This window comes from Meleagris gallopavo, chromosome 5 (genome assembly GCF_000146605.3).
Source record: "Meleagris gallopavo isolate NT-WF06-2002-E0010 breed Aviagen turkey brand Nicholas breeding stock chromosome 5, Turkey_5.1, whole genome shotgun sequence".
NCBI lineage: Eukaryota > Metazoa > Chordata > Aves > Galliformes > Phasianidae > Meleagris > Meleagris gallopavo.
Genome location: NC_015015.2, coordinates 18,619,292 through 18,637,816, shown reverse-complemented (window position 1 = coordinate 18,637,816; position 18,525 = coordinate 18,619,292). Strand labels below are relative to the sequence as shown.

At 36.2% G+C, this 18,525-nt stretch overlaps 1 protein-coding gene across 7 annotated transcripts in view; it reads right to left on the bottom strand.

Annotated features, from left to right (window-relative positions):
• Nucleotides 1–907: 907 nt before the first annotated feature.
• Nucleotides 908–18,525, bottom strand: part of C5H11orf74 (chromosome 5 C11orf74 homolog) — a 39,794-nt gene continuing 22,176 nt past the window's right edge. For 5 of the 7 annotated variants that reach the window (XM_010711263.2, XM_010711264.3, XM_010711262.3 and 2 more), the window contains exons 3-7: nt 16,794–16,948; nt 15,321–15,392; nt 14,350–14,395; nt 7,552–7,682; nt 908–1,154 (exon numbers count right to left, since the gene is read on the bottom strand). In XM_010711263.2, the coding sequence (XP_010709565.1) occupies nt 1,050–1,154; nt 7,552–7,682; nt 14,350–14,395; nt 15,321–15,392; nt 16,794–16,948 (509 nt within the window). In that variant the 3' untranslated portion in view covers nt 908–1,049. Of the gene's footprint in view, nt 1,155–7,551; nt 7,683–14,349; nt 14,396–15,320; nt 15,393–16,793; nt 16,949–18,238; nt 18,346–18,525 lie in introns of those variants that run through there. The other 2 variants (XM_019615505.1, XM_010711265.3) reach the window with 2 other exon arrangements.

The window sequence follows — 18,525 nt, the reverse complement described above, 5'->3', positions numbered from 1 at the left end:
AAAAGAAGTTAAATCTGACAGCCTCTCAATGCCAATTTCTTTAATGGATTAGATCACTATGTTTCTTTCTGTCTGGGTGGATTTTTGTAGCACTAGAAGTTTAACTGTCAGTAGTTACACAACACCAATTTTGATCAACTCTTTCAAAAGAGTTTACAGTAACCTGGCATATTTATGTCTCAGAAGAACTAAAGCAATTCAGAAGAAAGAAAAATATACCCCCAAATTTATTCACTGGTATAACTCCACATCTTTAAATCTTAAAGTGACAGAGAAAGAGTCTATAGACCAACATGTCAGCTGCAAAAAGTTCCTTCAGCTCTACATTACAGAAAGAAATAAGCAAAGACAGCTTTAGGACTAGCTTTAGGCTAGTCGGTACCAAATATAAGTGAGAGTAGCCATGCCTGCTATTCTGAATCACACCAGCTTGTTTATGTTTCACGGAGCAATTATTTCAGCATGCCGAGAGGCTATGTGGGCTTTACTCCAGTCAGGGATTTTAATTTATTATTTTTTTATTTAACAAATGGGAATTTGTGGCTGTCGTTTGAGACATCTTCCAGCTGCTTCGTACCACATCAAAAACCACAAAGAAGCTGAGCAACAGTGAGGCCGCTGATCTATGCAAAACTCCCTTTGGATTTAGGGACTGACAGAGACCTTCTTAACCAACCTGAATGCCTAAGCAAATCAATGCACAAAATATAAAAAGATGGTAAACATTCCTCACCGTTGAAGGGCTACTATACAAGTGGCTTTGAGCAAGCACTACCTTCCTATTCTGTGTTTTCATTCAGACTAAGACTAGGAGGCATAGAGAAAGCCAACCTCGGGCTCCAAGGCACCTTGATGGAACAAAGGAAATCCTGAGGATGTCATTTACTGTCCACACAGATAAAAAGCATTTAGTAAGGGTACAAGAAGTAAGATTTATTCTCTAAAATGCTATTTCACCAGCATTGCACAAAATGCCATTCAGAGTGCATCTGATTCAATCTTCAGCTCCTGCTGGACTTTACACCTCTCCCCTTCTCTTGAGACAATTCTTACATGGGCATCAGCTCAGCTTCAGAGAACTTAGAGGTCAGTGCCACATTGTCATAATCAAATTCTTCATCAAGTGAGAATGGTTGAACATCATCTCCCAGTAGCTGTAATGAACAAAAACAGACACATAAATGATATCGCTGCAAGTAATGATAAGGAAGCTCAAAATATAAACTTCTAATTAATATTTAATTAAACTATTTTTCTGACTCCAGCTCTCTCAGCTGATTAAGCTGTTTTTAAGTAAAAGAATAAATTCAATTATTCAATTTGACCTAATTTAAGCCATTTAATGTGCCCCATTTGTACTGTTCTGTATCTGAATGAATATCATTAGCTAATTTTGCTTGAGGCAAGGAATCTGAAAACCTTTGCACACATCTATTACAATTCTGCTGCTTGTAGAGACAGAGTTGTGGGGATATGGGCAAGTTATGTACAGCCATGTTAAATTTCAAAGACAGATTCCATACCCTTAAAATCTGGGCTAGTATCACACAACACCTCAGTGCACATTCATCTGATGCTAACATAAAATGATGCCCAGAACACAGTTTCACCAAAGAAAAGGCCTGGAATATGCAAAATGACACAATCAATGTTCATACTCTAATAATTTTCACCATCTCAGACATATGCAATTGGTTGGTTTAGATTTCTTGTATGATGAACATAGAGCGTTATTGCACTTGCCAATATTTTCTCTGTTGACATATTGTTCAGCATTTCTATATTGCTTCTCATTGAAATACCTTAGAACAAACTCTCTGCCTATAAAATAAAATAATGAAAACAAATAACTACAGCAGGCTGCATGCTGAAAAGGAACTGCAGGAAGCCACAACACAAAAGGTTTATAGTAACCAGTTACATAAAATGAATTCCAGAAGTACGCAGGAGATACATCCTCACTGCCCAAACTGTACAGGAATATTCCTTATCCTTTTAGAAATTAATATAAAATATCTAAAAATTTTAACCATGACAGACAACTTATCTCCTCAAGGGCTCTGTGTTTTAAAGTCTTATGTACTTCAGTAACAAATCAGCAAAACATTTAAACACTTGTTTTTAAACACTTGATGAATCCCCTCTGAAGCTAGTAACTACTTATGTACATAGTAATAAGCAATGCTTCCTATTTATAGCCTTAGAAACTACAACAGCTACAAAAAGCACAATAACACTACTTGATAGAGCAAATACTCAGCTACAAAACAACGTTTCAACATAGTCACCACCATTAGCTGTGCATTTTTGCCAATAATAAACACGAACCTGCACGCTGAGCTCAAAAGCTGCACCAGCAGAGGTTACCCACCATCAGTGCCACCAGTGCTGAAACACCACCCACTGCTTCACTGTGCTCACATCCACTGTTTGATCTCCACAAGTATTCAGCAAGTATCAGAGAATGTCAGTGAGTGCCATTTTTCCTGCGTAGAGAAATTCACTGACACACTTTTGCTTCATATGCATTTCCATGTCAGACACCATTTGATGAGACTGCCCCTCTGCTGCCATCTGTCACACGGCAACAACTTGTAGTGGGATATTGGTGGGAAGGTTCAGTCTCTACTGCCATACCACCAACAACCGTCTCTAATTTCTCGTGCCAACGTAATAAAGTAGGAGGCGTTACTTTCAGAGCATGTATCTGAAGTTAAGAATAATCTTACTTGTTTTGCTGAATGCAAGGAAGAACATTCAGCATCTTATGGTCACCACTCAATTTAGAAGACACAGTATCACACACAATTTCTATTAACGTTCTGCCAGAAGCTGCAGTGACATAGTTCATGCCATTCAATAAATCATAGAAGTAGCACTAGAATTCCTCTCCAGTGGCAGGGCACCCAACAGACATAGCAGTGAATATCCTTGTAAAGGATGCTTTATTAAGTAAACTCTAAAATTGTCTGACTGACCAACAAATATTCTTCCAGTTTTCTATACTTTTATTAATCATCTACATTTTTCCATGGACCTGGCTTACATTGCCTTCAAAGACGCTGGAGCACATAAATCATCTTAGATGCAGACCCACAGACACTGGCATTAATAAATAAGAAAAGAGAATTTTGTAAATAGAGTTTTTACAGAAAGGGATTCATTTTGCATGCAGACATTTTCTTGCTTATGTCCACAGACTAACTCAGGTAAACCATCATTAACTTTTATAAGCAGCACATGAAATAAATGTTTATTTAAGACAAAGCCTGCAAACAAGCACTTTTTCCTGTTAGGGATAGACCTTGTTAAGGTCAACTCCTTGACCTCCTCACCGCATTTATATCCAGTTTCTTTTTTTCCACAGGCAAAGCTTTCTAAAATTCTGTATTGTTAAGGGTACCAGTAGCTGGGTAATGACTGGTAACAGCAATTACATTTCATTAGTACTCATCTTTCCTTTGGGGAAATACAAAACATTTCTAAAATATGATGTAATGTGCAAACAATTTTTTGTTAGTTTGGTTGTAACAATATTTTTTACCATGTCTAAAGGTAATTAAGCTTAGAATAGGTTAAGTTACAGTACACCCTCGCAGGGATTCTACAAGAACAAATTTATCCTTTCTCTGCTAACGTAGTTACAGAAACCATACAATCATTCACTGTGCCCTTGTGTTGAACTTAGTATCAATCCAATAACTTTTCATGCAAATGCAGATAAATACTGGAAAAACTTGTTAAAAAAACCTCAAATCCAAAATGCTACATGGAGATGGATGCCAAAGTAAAATATATCTGATTTCACTACTACCAATTTTTCTGTTACACATTCATTGCACATTGAAAAGTTTATTCACATTATGTATTTATCAGTGTGCTTCATCTCTCAAACAAGTTCTCATAGCAGTGAGGATTCTTTTTTTCTGCTTCTTCCAAGAAGGTATTCACTTCAGCCTTCTACACAGATAAGTAGTATAAAATTTTTATACTGCAAGTTGCAATTTTGATCTATTTCAAAAGGAAGACATTTTACAACAGAACACAGAACCCTCTGAGCTGATCAAATTATCATGTTATTTTTGCCTAAGGAGCTGAGAGAAATATATGAATTTCAGGTCTCTAATTTAACATCTAATTGAAATCTTTTTGAAAGCTCTCTGGGAATAGAATTCTGCTCTATTAGAAAGCTGCCAGTTTGCTTAAGATTACTCCCTTGATTTACTCTCTGAAGAAAATAATTTTCATTTACAGTTCCCACATGTCCGAATTAATGTTCATATTAATAACTAAAGTATTTTGCTGGAGGTTGCTTTACAAAGTAATTTTGTAAATAAAATACCTTAAAGTGAGACTTTCAGAAGTCCATTAATAACTGGCAACTCAGTCATTGTTATTAATCTGTGTGGAGTTAAACTTAATTGAACAGTTTGTCCCTGTCCTTCCAAATATCTGTATTTTTGTGTAATTACTCCTAAAATCCACTTGCCGAAATTATGTAAAGGATGCACATACACTCACTGATGTTTTCATTGTATGGTCAAAGGAAAACTTACTAAAACAATAACAACGGAAAAAAAAAGGGGCTGGGGGGAAGAGGGTATATATGTCATTATCTCATAGAATCTTAGTATGAACTGGAGGGCTTAGGGCAAAACCAAAAAAAGTCTTGAGCTAGGGCTCAAGAAATACATCACGGTCCATTTTCCACCACTGCTTCATCATCCTGGACAACTCACTCAATCTCTGTCTTTACTGGCCTCTAAAAAGATACAACTCTTCCATCTTCTTTCACTTAGTCAATCCTGTCTTATGTTCTCTCTCGTCTTGAGGCCTATCAGTAAAATCTCAAATCACAGGAAGTCAGTGGGACCTGCACTTCAGGTTTTAGATGCTGTCATTCCACAGATAAAATGATAAAAAGAGGCACAGTAAGTACTTTTTTGAATGGCCAAAATACTTTTTGGAATTCTTGAACTAAATGCTAACAATGGAGAACAAAAAGGTTGAATTCATCTTTCCTAATCTCAGCCATAGAAGAGTTAAATTTCTAGATTAAAGTAGCCAACAAAGAACCAGCCTCTGATATCAAACAGATATATTGCATCTTAGGACAAATGCTGACAGCAAGTGGGATAAATCACTTTCTGGAGGTGCTCAACTCTTCCTCCTGACGACAGCACTAAATTAGGCTAAAAGCAGAGCTCAAGTTAGGTGAGATGAATCCTACTTTGAATGCATGTGAACAGCAAGAGCATGAAAAATATGCATTCAACTGAAGTCAAATATATGAAAATGGAAAATAAGAACAAATAAAAACCTAGATATTAATACATACAGTTAATTTAAAAATATGAAAAAGATATACTACATGAAGGAGAGAAAAAATATCTAGGCAGAGGAAGTAAATGTTCTGTATAATGTACTTCAATCATGGAGTGAAATGCTGTTTCTGCTATTTCACTTTGGATTGGTCTGTGTGTTGAGCTGTATATATTAAAGTTTGAGAATATACATGTATGAAATATATACTGAATATATAATACGTTTCTAAAACCAGCAAAATTGCTGGCCAATACAAATAATTTCTTGTGTCATTCACTAAGCTGTTCTTTAATAATTAGCCAAATTCTATGCTGGCTTTTAACCGAACTTCTCTTTGTACACTAAACTTTCCCTAGCAATAAATTCCACTGAAGTCCCTCACAAATAGGTCCACAGCGAAGGAATTCTCCTCCTACACTGAAATAAGATTGTTTATTTTTCATAGGAAATGGCTTTCCATTATATCCTGTGAAAACAAAATAGGTAGCCACATTCTGTTGCCTTTCCCTAGCAGAGTTGTTTTGTTGGACAGAGAACAGTCATTTCAAAATGTTGCCAGGGTAAATCTTTTTTCTTAAGCAGTCCTGCCATAAGCAAAGCAAGACTTAATTTTCACAGCAATGACAATTTAAAGCACTGAGGGATTTTAAAATAGACCTGTTCAATCTTGACAGTTCTAAAAATCAGACCACATTTCTGATACTTAAGTGAAGGCTCTAAAATACACATAATCTTGGGAAAATGCTGGCTTCATTTTGAGAATTGTGTCGTCTGGTACCAACCAACCACTTGTGAAAAAAATGCATTAACGCAATAATACTCTATTTCCCTTTCATAATCCACCTTTTTCTGAAATTGAAGTGAATTCTGCATGCGGTGGAATCTTCAGTTATTTTTCATGACTTATGTTCACATATGTATGTATGTGAACTATGAGTCACATACAATCATTTATGAATACTGCAGTAACAGCCCCCTTCTTTGGTTTTATACAGAAGTTATCAAATGAGTAAACTATAAAATCTCATACTAAGGGTTTCTGTGTGCCAATGGATATTTCTTAAGGCAAAAAAACTGTGAATTACATCAGTCCTTGGGGAAAAGTGCAAATATTTTTATTCACAGAGTGGAATGCACTAGAGCTGGAAAGGTCATTTTAGAACATTATTACTTTCTCCCAAAGCAGACTTGTTCCTTACAGTGAAGAGTTTATTGCAAAGAATCAAACACAATTCAACTCATGAAAGGAGGCACTATAGACACTATCATAACATCAATCCTTCACTGGTCACATATCATTATGGCTTATGGTTTAAACCTCATAGGATATCAATAAACATATGATATCAAAACTGCCCCATTTTAGCCAGAAGCTAACTTCAGCTTCTATTACCACGATCAGGCAAGGGAAAAGAGCTTTGAAAAAAAATTTTCAATAGAAACATCCCCAAAAGCTAATGCTCACAATGACTGTTTGGATAGGAAGCTAAATGACTTTGAATAAGCCTGTGAGCAATCCACACCTTCTGTTCTACTTTGAAAAGGTCTGAAATTGAAATTCTGAAGAAAAATGGCAATTCTAAATTAAAGCACGTATTGATTGTGTCTGATTAAAAGACTGAGATTCCATAACACAAAGCTGTCCACACCCATCGCAGACAATACAAATCCTCAGCAGCTTCATACTACCACTTATTTCCAAAAGAATAAATCCCAATTCTGATCACAATATATTCTAAAACCTTTTTATTTTCAGTGTCACATTGAAGTGATCATTCACTACCTTTTTGTTGCAAAAAAATGGTTCCTATATTCAGCTCAGTGAGAACTGAATATTATTTTAAGACCACGTGATCACTGGAATATTAAATGGCACATCACTCTTGGTAAGTTCCTATTTGTTATAAGGTCAGAAAGTGCAAGAGTTTACTTGAGTATTTTTTTAGTTAAACCAATTAAATATTAAAAAGCCCACATACAGTTTGGAGCCTTGAAGTCCACATTTTGAAAATGCAAGATAATATAATAATAAAACAACATTTTTGTATTCAATCATTTATCCCAATTCTTAATGTATCTAAGAATATGTTTTTAATTCAAAAATTAATAATATTATTTTTTTAACTCACGGAAGCTCCTCACAATCTCTCTGTCCTTGTGGAAATAACATTGGAAGCCAAGAGGTTGGAAAAAAAAAAACAACTAAATAAAAATATGGCCTCATACCTCTTCTGCTTTTTTGTCCAGTGGCTGTTGAACTGAGGAGATTTTGAGCTTCTGCTGAAAAGACTTTTCAAAAGAAGGTGAACAGCAAGTCTCTATCTCTTCCACCTCTCCTGGAAGAACAAATGACCCTGCTGAAAAAGAAATAATGGACGTTAGCCTTCTATTTTATGTATAAGTTAGCAAAATCACATGTAAAATCTCACAGTGCTTAAATGCAGACAGAGGTTTTTTAGTTGTAAGTGTAGTATACTGACTGTTGCATAATATTAGGCAGTTACCTTGAGAACAGATTCATACACTCCTGAGCTAAAATCTAGATAATAAAGTATACTATATTAAGGAAAAATCAAAGTTGATTAAATAGATCATTAGCTCTTCTTTCTTGAGAACACTGCATAGAAATTCTGCAGCTAGACATGCCCAAACTCAGAGAAAATTTGGTATTAGATTTATGTCTTTCATAAAGAGGAAGGAAAATACTGAGCAGACTTACAAATAACAGGCTGAATTCTAGTCTTGCTATTGATTAGCTGGGCAGTCTATTTCAACTTGTTTTTCTAGAGTTTCACCATCTATACATCGGGCATAAGGAATCTTTACAAACATGTCTTAGTATTAATCTCCTGAAGTGTTAAGTAAATAATACCTGATAGAAATAATAATATTTCCCATTACGATGCCAGATGACTCTTGTCCAAGGATATTTAATGGATGTTTGCCCATGCCTGAACTTTCCAGTGAGAGGTTCTTAAGAGGAGTTACACATATCTGGAATGCGCAACCTTTCTTTGTTGGCAGCATTTGGACCATAGTTCACAAGTCTACATTCAGTCTTTCTGAATCACTTCTCCTTTCCACACTTAAGAAAAATGCTCATACTAGGAATAGTGGGTTTGCTTTCTGTGACACCTCAGAATGATATGCCTTAGGTTTAGAAGTATCTTTTAACATGAACCAATCTCAGCTCTGCTACAGCTCAGATGCATCCATCTTGTCTCCGTAATGCTTTCATATGAAGAAACTTAAGGAAACCATATGTCTTGCAATTTAGTTGAAGGATTATGTAAATCAACCTACCATTTTTTCTTTACAGCTTCATACCAGATATTTCTAGCTTATTTTTTTCTTGAAATCTCAGAATAAACTTTCAAAGTGTTGTTCTAATGTTAGTTAATGGAACCAACAAGAGGGTAGATGGATGCAGAGTGAAAAGGAAGAAGTGGCTATTTATCTCTACCTGCATGCTTTCACCAGAGCAGAGTGGTTACAGACCTCTTATCTTCCTGTAAACCCACATTTGAAAATAATGATTTCCTAGCTAGCATTCTTGAAAGTTACATAATGAAATTCTTCATTTATTTTTTCTTCTAGCATCTCTATATTTTTTCAAAGCCAGCAGGACTATCCACTTCGGACTTGTAAAGTAGAACATTCTTTAATAAAGAGCTGAATCTATTCCCCCTGGTATTTCATTCCTGGACTTATGTGTTTTGCTTCATGATTCACAAATAAGTGGTTTTCAATTTTCATCTCTACTCTCTTGATTGCTTATACCTATCTCCAGTCATCTATGTGCTTTCAGTCCTTGTCCTCAGCATAGTATCTGATCTTATTCTTCATCAGTTATATGAGAAAGTTTTCTGAAAATGTACTATGGCTTCACACACACTCTGGAACTACTTTTTTCATTCTTTCATAACCGGTGTCAAAATTATTTGTAGGACAGAAGTGAGATGTGAATGCTTATTTAAAGGCAATGGCAACTTCTGCTATTGTTTCAAACTTGCACCCCAAATATATACCCTCCCTGAAGAGAGGAAAGCCTGGACACCAAGAGGTTTATATCACCTCCTGAGATAACATCCATTATTTCAGTAAAGAGCAGCTTTTTCCTCACAACAGACCAATCTGTGAAGAGAAGATGAAGAGGAAACATTTATGTAACTGCCTGGCAACGGCTCAAGAAGACATCTCTTAAAAATTGGGACAACAGAAGGAAATTTATTTTTGCTTTTAGCAAGAAGTGCTTGTCATACTCAGAATGTCAATTCCAATTTTTTAAGGCTCGTTAGTAATGCAAACAGTGTTTCAAATTTCCTTCAATCACCCCGTAAGAATGTGGTTATCAACCTTTGTTTGCCAGTAGACATGCCAGAAATGAGCTTTGTCTCTCTATCCTGGCTGCATGACAGCATATGCAAGTCTAATCGGTGAATGCTGCTTTCCCTGATAATGTTTAATCAAGAAACTCCTTCAGAGAGAAAAATTAGAGTTTTGACAGTACTCCTTCTCAATGGGAGCTCCCAAAGGAACTGTAGGCTATTGTAAGTTCTAGCCAGTACCTCACAGCTGATTTAGGTTGCTGTTACAGCACTAGTGGATGATGATCCTAATTAAGCTGCTAATTATGTTCTCTATAGAGGTGATTAATTAGCAACAGGAATGCCATGGATATTGCCAATGGCACTGTATATACAGATAATTGAGAAGGCAGTGATATCAAAAATATGAGAAGACACTGAAGAATCATCTTCCTGGATGATATGGCAGTACACTTCTACAATTTTGCTTGAGTCCAGTGCAGTTTAGCAGAACAGATTTGGAAGCTGAGAAAATCTCTTTAGGTCTTTTACTCCACGTGACAGGCTCACAGAAAGTGATTACTAACTAAATTTGCAAAGACCACTGAATTGTTTTTTTAGATTCAGTTTGTACCACTGATGTTAATTATAAGTATAGGAAAAAAAATAATCTGTTGGCAGAAAACTGATCTGAACACTCAGGAATTGAAGAAGTTTGCAGTTATCTATCTTTACTGAGCCAAATGATGCACAGCTATAGATAGGCCACTGCAGGCTTTACCGCTTTCAGACACTACGTTTGGCAAGAATTCTGTTGATGGGAAGCTGAGGAGGAAGGAAGTGCTAACAAAAAAAAAACCTTAAAAGCTAAATTTTGGCTCCTCTCATTCTCAGGCTTCAGGCTGTTAGTCCCAAAGAGCTGTCTAGTGTGAAGTCATCCTGAGGCAGTGTTAAATGCATTGCAGAGAGTAGAGGAGATAAAAAGGAACAGATTCGTAGGTTGGGTGGAGCCCAATACTTTAAAAAAAACATCCACAGAACTCTGAATCTTGTTCCTGAAGATGATTTTTTTTTCTAGGTGTAAAAATAAGTTCAAAATATAAATGGGAAGGCACAGAGTATGGAAAATAAAATATTGCTAAATATTGCATAGAGAAGAACTGTTAAGTTAAATAATCAGTCATTCAGGTTCTCCTTATTTTCTTTGGGTCAGCAGAAAATGCAGACCATGAAAAGACAAGTATGCTGCATCTCAGCACTCTAAGCCCAATCTGTGTATCCTTACTCACACATTTAATCAGCTCTTTTTTAATATTCTCCTGTATTTAAAGAAGGCTACACTAAAGGTCCCTAGACATGCTTCTCGCATATTTAGCATTTTGTATAAATACTATCTAGTATTATTACCTAAGTATCCTTTGAGCCCTACAGCAAGTGATTTGTCACCCATCCTGGAAAGGAATTTTGTTGCCAAAACACAGGTACTAGGCATTCTCCATCTGTCCCTAGAGAAAGCCTCATTATTTCTATTGTTGCCTTAAGCTACTTACAGATTAAATTCAATGAGAAAAAGCAATTAAGCAGTCCACCATACGCATGCTGTCACTACGCTATGGTTTAAAGCTATGGTTCAGGGCAGCAATTTTCCTTTGCCAGTCCTGGTTTGCTGAGCCAAAGATTCACAATGAAAAATACTGCCTTGCTTTCAGGCTTGCAGCCCAATGCTGTCTAATGAAAACAGCTACAGTGAATTTGCATACTGACTAAATCTATGGGCTACTTCTCTCATTAGAAGCAGCTGTGTTCACACTGTAAAAGATACCACACTTAGTAAAATAATAAACAAACAAGTAGCAGAATGATTCACAGAATCACAGAGTGGTTTGGTTTGGAAGGGACCTTTAAGACCATCTAGTTCCAGCCCCCTGCTGTAGGCAGGGACACCTCCCACTAGATCAGGTTGCTCACAGCCCCATCCAGCTTGGCCTTGAATGCTTCCAGGGAGGGGGCATCCACAACCTCACTGAGCAACCTGTGCCAGTGTCTCACCACACTCACATAGTAGAAAGGAAGATCCACCTCCCTCATCCTGCTGGTCATGCTTCTCTTGATGCAACCCAGAATATAGTTGACCTTCTGGGCTGCAAGCACAAAGTGATTCTCACAGAACATCCTCCAGAAGGCACTTGGCTGTTTTAACACCTATTTTCTACCATGCTTTTCACACCTTCAGCCTTGAGCCACTTCTCCGTAAGTGTGAATATTTATTGCATTAATGTGCAATTGCTAACTCAGCTAAATTATCTGCCCTTAAAGTTAAATGAAGTACAGAGATGCTGAACAGTTGCCAATATCAAGTAGATATAAAAGCTTGCTGTAATTATATTAGCAAGGTATATTTTTCACTGGGTGTCCTAGCTTGTTCTGCCAGTATGAACTCATTTGTCTGACATATGGGTGGCAGCATTTAAAGAGATCAGCAACAGAATGCCTTTCAAATTTGATTCACACTTTGCCTTATTTATAAATTAATTGGAGCCCTTCAGAATCAATCCTTTATTAAAGTGGCTGTTAGTGATATTTTATATTCATTAAGGCAAACGAGTAGCGATACCATTTTATATTTTATGTTGCATGTTGTTGCTAGAAATAGAAATACTTATATTTCTAGAAATATCTGTATTTCTATTTATAGAAATGCGATTATGAATCTCTCTTCATGAAGAGATATGGATTTTAATGTATAAAGAGAACTATTTAACTATGAGGCCTATTCTCTGCATGATGACTTAGAAGTCAAGGGGTTTTTTTTGTTGTTTTGTTGTGGGTTTTTTTTTGACTGAACAACCATCCTCCATTGAAGCCCTGGGCAAGAACAAGGCTGTGCATTTCTGAGTTCTAAGTTTGGTTGCTGTTTACTTTCCTTACAGAGCATAGACAGAATAATTAGCTTCTGACTGTGCAGTACTGCAATGTTATAAAATACAATCTAAGTACTTAATGTCATTAGTCGGCACTCTTGATTGCTTAGGAGTTGATGCAGCCACTTTCTGCACCAAGAGCAGCTTGTGGAATGAGGGCTGTCTTGTGGGAGAAGTTGAGGACAGCAAATATTGAAGCCAATCAAATGTCAAGTAGAAAAAAACAAACTAGTAGTATAGTGATAATCTACAGTAGTGGTGGTATAATAGTTTTTATTATTGTTTATAGTTACCATTAAAAGCCATAACTGAAAAACTTTCCCAAGTTAGCTTGCATGAAGCTGTATTCAGACAGCATAAGCAGATGATCGTTTTTGTAATTTTTATCTTGTTCAAATGCAGTATGTTTTACTAGGAGGTTTCTAAACGTATGTGATTAGCATTTACTCTTGCACACTGAAAGGCCTGTGGACAGACAACATCTGCATTGGTCCAGAAAATGGACCCCAAGTTCTGTCAGTTTTTTTTATCACTGCCCAGCTTGGTATTGTACTGTTGAGCTTATTTCTCATCTTCCAGTTTGTGGCTTGTACTGAACTAGAGATATCTGATGATACTTCTACTAAACTAGATATAGACAAGCCTTATTTCATCAGTGAAATGCAAATTAAGGCTTCCACCAGTGAGTCCCAGTTTTAATAGATATTATGATAATTGAAGATAAACATAGAACAATGAGAACAGTGTCCTAAAAGGGGGAAAAATGAGGAGAAGAACAATGCACAGAAAAGAAATTTTCCATTTCTGTACCTGACACAGGACAGCAATCTCACTCTTCCCTTTCTACTATGCTCAGTTTAAAGAAACACTGTTATAAAACTGACTTTATTGTTTTCTTGTGAGTTACAACCAAGCTCTAAATACTCATCAATTCCAAGTCCGTAAGCCCTCTGACTTCATAAGGATTCTACACATACAGAAAGAAAAGACTAATCACACAGTTAATGGATTAGACAGACTAATTAAACAGTAACAACTAAGGACCGAAGTCTGCTCTGTCACAGCTTCTTCCAGTGACCTTATGCAAAACTCTTAAACTGTTTGGCTCAGTTTCTTTGTGCAGTCACAAAGTATAGATGAGGAAAATCACCAGAAGATGTTCCATTTTGGTAGAAATAAAGACCGCACAAGTACCTGTAATAGACAAACAACTGCAAATACAATATTTCTATATACTTTTCAGTGGCAGGAGAGTTAAATTTTTTATACTCACAATGGAGCAGTTCAAAACAATTCAAAATGCTCATAGTTTGAATGCTTAAAGAAGTTCACCATGTATTAAAGATAATTCTTATTCATTTTAAGCCCAGGATGAAACCACTATGACGAGTAGGGAAAACATTTTCATTAAATATTTCCACTTCATAGGATTTTCTTTTAGCACCCAATTTACTTTATGGGTTACACTTCCTAATTAAAATAATTTCTATACAAAACAGAGGAACAGAAAAATAGAAAGTTGCCACAAAAAGTTGAAAAACCTTGAAAAAAATCACTGCCTACCAGGTAATTTAATATCTCATCTTAGAGTGAGGACATAAATTCATTAATCTGTGGAACATGTGCAATTGGGAAAATTTTCTAGCAATGGAAGAATGGAGGAAAAATATAATTTTTAAGAGATAAATTGTTCTGCTAAACAGAACAGAGTCACTAAAAAGAATAAAAAGTAATATCCATACCCATGGATCCAAAGACAGAATATGATTGTGAATATGAAGATGGATAAAACCTACCGTTGCATGGCTCTCCATCCATGTCTGTTTCTAAGTAATGGTCCACCTGCGGTGAAAAAAAAATAAATAAATAAAGTGGAAAACAGATCAAATTCTGTTCCTTTCAGTACAAACTACAAAAAAAGCAGAAAAGCATTAAATTGTCTTTTTTGTCATCTCAATTCTACTCTGTATTTTTCCAAGAAAGAATATGTATTTTTTTTTCAATGTAAAACACAAAGGAAAAACTTCTAAGTATAGACAAAAGATTGCTACTGCAGCTGTTGCATACCAACTACAATGAAAGAAGCTCATGCTGAAGAGCAACCTTTTCAAAAACTTGGTAGGAAGATGGAGAAGTCAAATATTTTCAAAGAAAAAAAGCTACTCTGTGTATTTGCAAAAGCACTACATATGACACACTGTAAACAAAGCAAGCTTGATCTTTCTATATTTTATATTAATATTGAACTGAATGGAAAATAAAAAAGCTGAGAATTATGAAAATTTTAATACTTCAGCTGGGATGTATCACTACTCTTTGTATCAGGCTGATATCCCCTGAAAACAGTCCACACTATAGAACAAGTATCACAAGAGTTGCTTCATATTCAAGGTAGCACTCTGAATAGATGCAAATATGAGAGTCAAAGAGCTTTCCCAGCCCGTCTGTAAATAGTGTTACAACAAAGGATTTATTTACTATACACAGAAGAGCCTTCTGTGTTTCTGTGCAGTAATCACGGATGCTCTTTGATCATTTTTTACAAACTGATTTGGCACTATTGTGTTACACAACTTTTATATTTTAATAGCACATGCTGATTAACACTTGGAAAAGAAATTTGGAGGATGATGGTCTCATTTCTTCTTTCCCATAGATGTGAAAGAAATACACTATCAAACTGTAAATGCTTTGTTTATACATAAAGCAAAATTCAGTGACGTTCAACTCACAACTCCACTTTGAAGAAAATCAAAGGAAACCTCACCTGAGCTCTTTCAGATAGACTGAGGCCATTTCCATCAGAGTCACCAGATTTCCAGCTCTCATTTATGACCATCTGTAGATAGACGTGCATAAATATGCACGAAACAGAACCAAAGCAATAGTCAAGCTTATTTACACCTCTACTGATTCATACACACAGATTCTTAACAGTGATTAAAAATTTTATAAAGTGAATGCAGTGCTGCTGAAAATAGAATGCATGTAGGTAATCCTTTGAAATTCTACATGGAACCAGACTGAATTAGTATAAGTAATCACACTATGCCAAAAAAGCAACATTTGGAATAGAAGTATTGTTTACAAATGCAGTTTTTTCCCTTCTTTCCTCAGGGGAAGTTTAAAGGTTACTGTGGCCAACTCAATGTATTAAAGACTCTTCCCATTACTATTCTCGCAACTTTTCTGATGCATTCTACCACTACTGTATTTGTTTCTAAAACTGTTCATGTGACAAAAATGTGGCATCGTGGCTGAAACTTTTTTTCCTGTAGCAACAAAGACCACTATTAAGATCTTCCTTGACATAAAGGATAATGGAAGCTGCGTGTTGCTCTACAGGGGTGGAAAAGCAATTCAAAGTGGCTAAAGGAAGAGACCCAAAGGCCATCTATGCCAATGAAGCATCCATACTCTTCATAAGATCAGTGGCAAAAAGATTTTTGTTATTTTTGTTATACAATCAGCTGATAGAATGTGACTGTTTTAAAAGCCTTGCTTGATTCTACCACAAAGGCATGTGTTAGTAGGGAGAAAAATGACAGCTTTTTCTCTTTGACTGAGGCCCAGCAGCGCCATCATTTGAAGTCACTGAAGTGTGTTGCTCTGTGCATTGCACAAAATGACCTGCTACTTCATTTGTAATAAGAAGCTTAATGAATCTATTACAGGCAAGATTGCAGCTTTATTTTTTGTTATTCGTGCAGGAGGGTAGGAGTTCTTAAGAAGCAGACTCAGATTTCCATCTTGCTCTCTCCAGATGATGTCTGCGATTTTCCTGTCCCTATACATTCCTAATCTCATAGGTTTACAAAGATTAAAAAGACCTCTGGCTTGCCTAATATTTACTTTAGGCAGCTGAAGCAACAGGATTCTGTATTTTCTAAAATCCTCAAGCAAAGTAAATGTGTGCATGCTGGTATTCACACACTCAAGTCTTCTGCCAAACCCTACCATTAACTGCAGTTTTGAGTGAAAGCCTAACAGTGGTCTTTGTGGGGCTCCTTATTTATTAGTCAGATTAGGACAGCTTTGCAGTAGAGAAAATGCCACTGTCAAATGTGATCCCTGCAGGTGCCTCTGTAAGCATTACACACTTGGGTAGTATTTTAAATATTTGCCTCAGATGGAATAATACCATCAGCATCTGACATTTAGACAGTATACCCTTATTTTTACTTCTTTTAATCTTTTTGAAACTGATGCTTGTCCACACAGACAAATGTTAACTTATTACCTTATTCTCACTTGGAGTCTGTGGTGGGAAAGACATGAGCTTTTCATTGCTTCTTTCAGGTAAACCATCCTGTTTATCTCCATTTGAGATGTCAGAATCAGAAAATGATTTTCTTAAGGATTTTTTACATCCTTGAATCATCTTCCTCTCTTCTTCTGCAAGGAGAATCATATTACATCAGATACTATAATGGCACCATCCAAGATAAAGAAAAACATATGAATTTCACTAGATATTATACTGACTTCATTCAAATATTCACTTCTCATCTTATGCTCAGAACTTCCATGTGCATGATATACATCTATTTTGCAATCTTTATCATAAAGCTAAATATGCAGTTTGAACTCCTGGTGCATAAAGTATGACCTATTCCTTGATACTGAAAAATTCACTGTTGAAAAAGTTACAGTACATAAAAAACTTTACATATCTTCACATATCTAACTGATAGGTTACCAAGAATAGGAAAATGCTCTGAATTTTATCGAGTGCTGTAATGATCTGGTCCAAAAATTTTTGTATTTCATACCACAATATCTTGGTATCATCCTGTTTACACTGATGAATAGCCCAAACACATGCCCCTGCACGTGAACATCACAACCACTAGAGCAAACATCCATGTTGTCTGGTATAGAAGTCAGCCTTGGCAATTCATTTGCCAGAGCTGTTAGTGACACCAGTTGTGAGTCTGCCCAGGTCCAACATCTGCAAAGCTCTCGGGTTTCCACATGCACCACTGCCAGAAACTCCACCAGACCAAGACTATGTGATGAGATACAGCGACAGATCCTATAAAATATTATCACTTTAAAATTACTAGTTTGTAGACAGAGGACAGCACAAAATTTGCTACCAGGAAGGGAGAGCCCCAGATCATTATCTGATAAAACATTTCTGCTTAGAAAGACGCACAACCCTAAAAGGATGAGAAAGCAAATTTCAGAGTCCGGCTTCCTACACTATCTTTGACACTGAGCAAAGAACTGCTCTCTTTATCACAACGCAAATCTAGCTCCTGTATTTTTATTTAGTAATACACCCCATTTGAACTGAGACCTTTAGGTACTGCTGCTTTCAGTGTTTAAAACCTACACTAGCAACCTGACTGTCCAGAAACAATTTTGCAAGAGAAAATTTGTTTCTGGGATCAAACTTATGAACAGCCATATGCCAGCAGCATTTACTTGTCAAAAGTTTAGGTTCTGAAATTAAAGATTAAATATAGATGTTTAAGAAGGGTTTGTTCCTCTAGGGGATTCTTCTATTGTTGAAAGTCAGACTGGAAAAATATTTTGACACTGTACTGACAGAAGACTGGGATACCTTCTCTCATGTTTCTTTTATACATCAATAATGGCTAATTGGGCCCACAGTGAAAATAAGGAAGTATTCCAAAATATAAGTGAGTTAGCAACAACAGCTTCTGACACCTTTCATACCTTTAAGAATGTAATTTACAACAGAAGCAAGGACAGGACAACTCCTACTTCTTCTGGCCATCATACCAGACAGGTCTCCACAGTGGAGAACAGCCAGCAAAATTATGACACAGCAATGACATCACGGATGGAACCTCCACAGTGCAACTGCAGCTGAGAGCTGACTAGAGACAAGCATATGCATGGAAGTCTAGAATTCTAAACTCACTCTGACTGACTGTTTGCCTACAAAGTAGCTAAAAATATACTAATTGTAGCCAAAATAAAACTGCCTGACTTTTTATTTA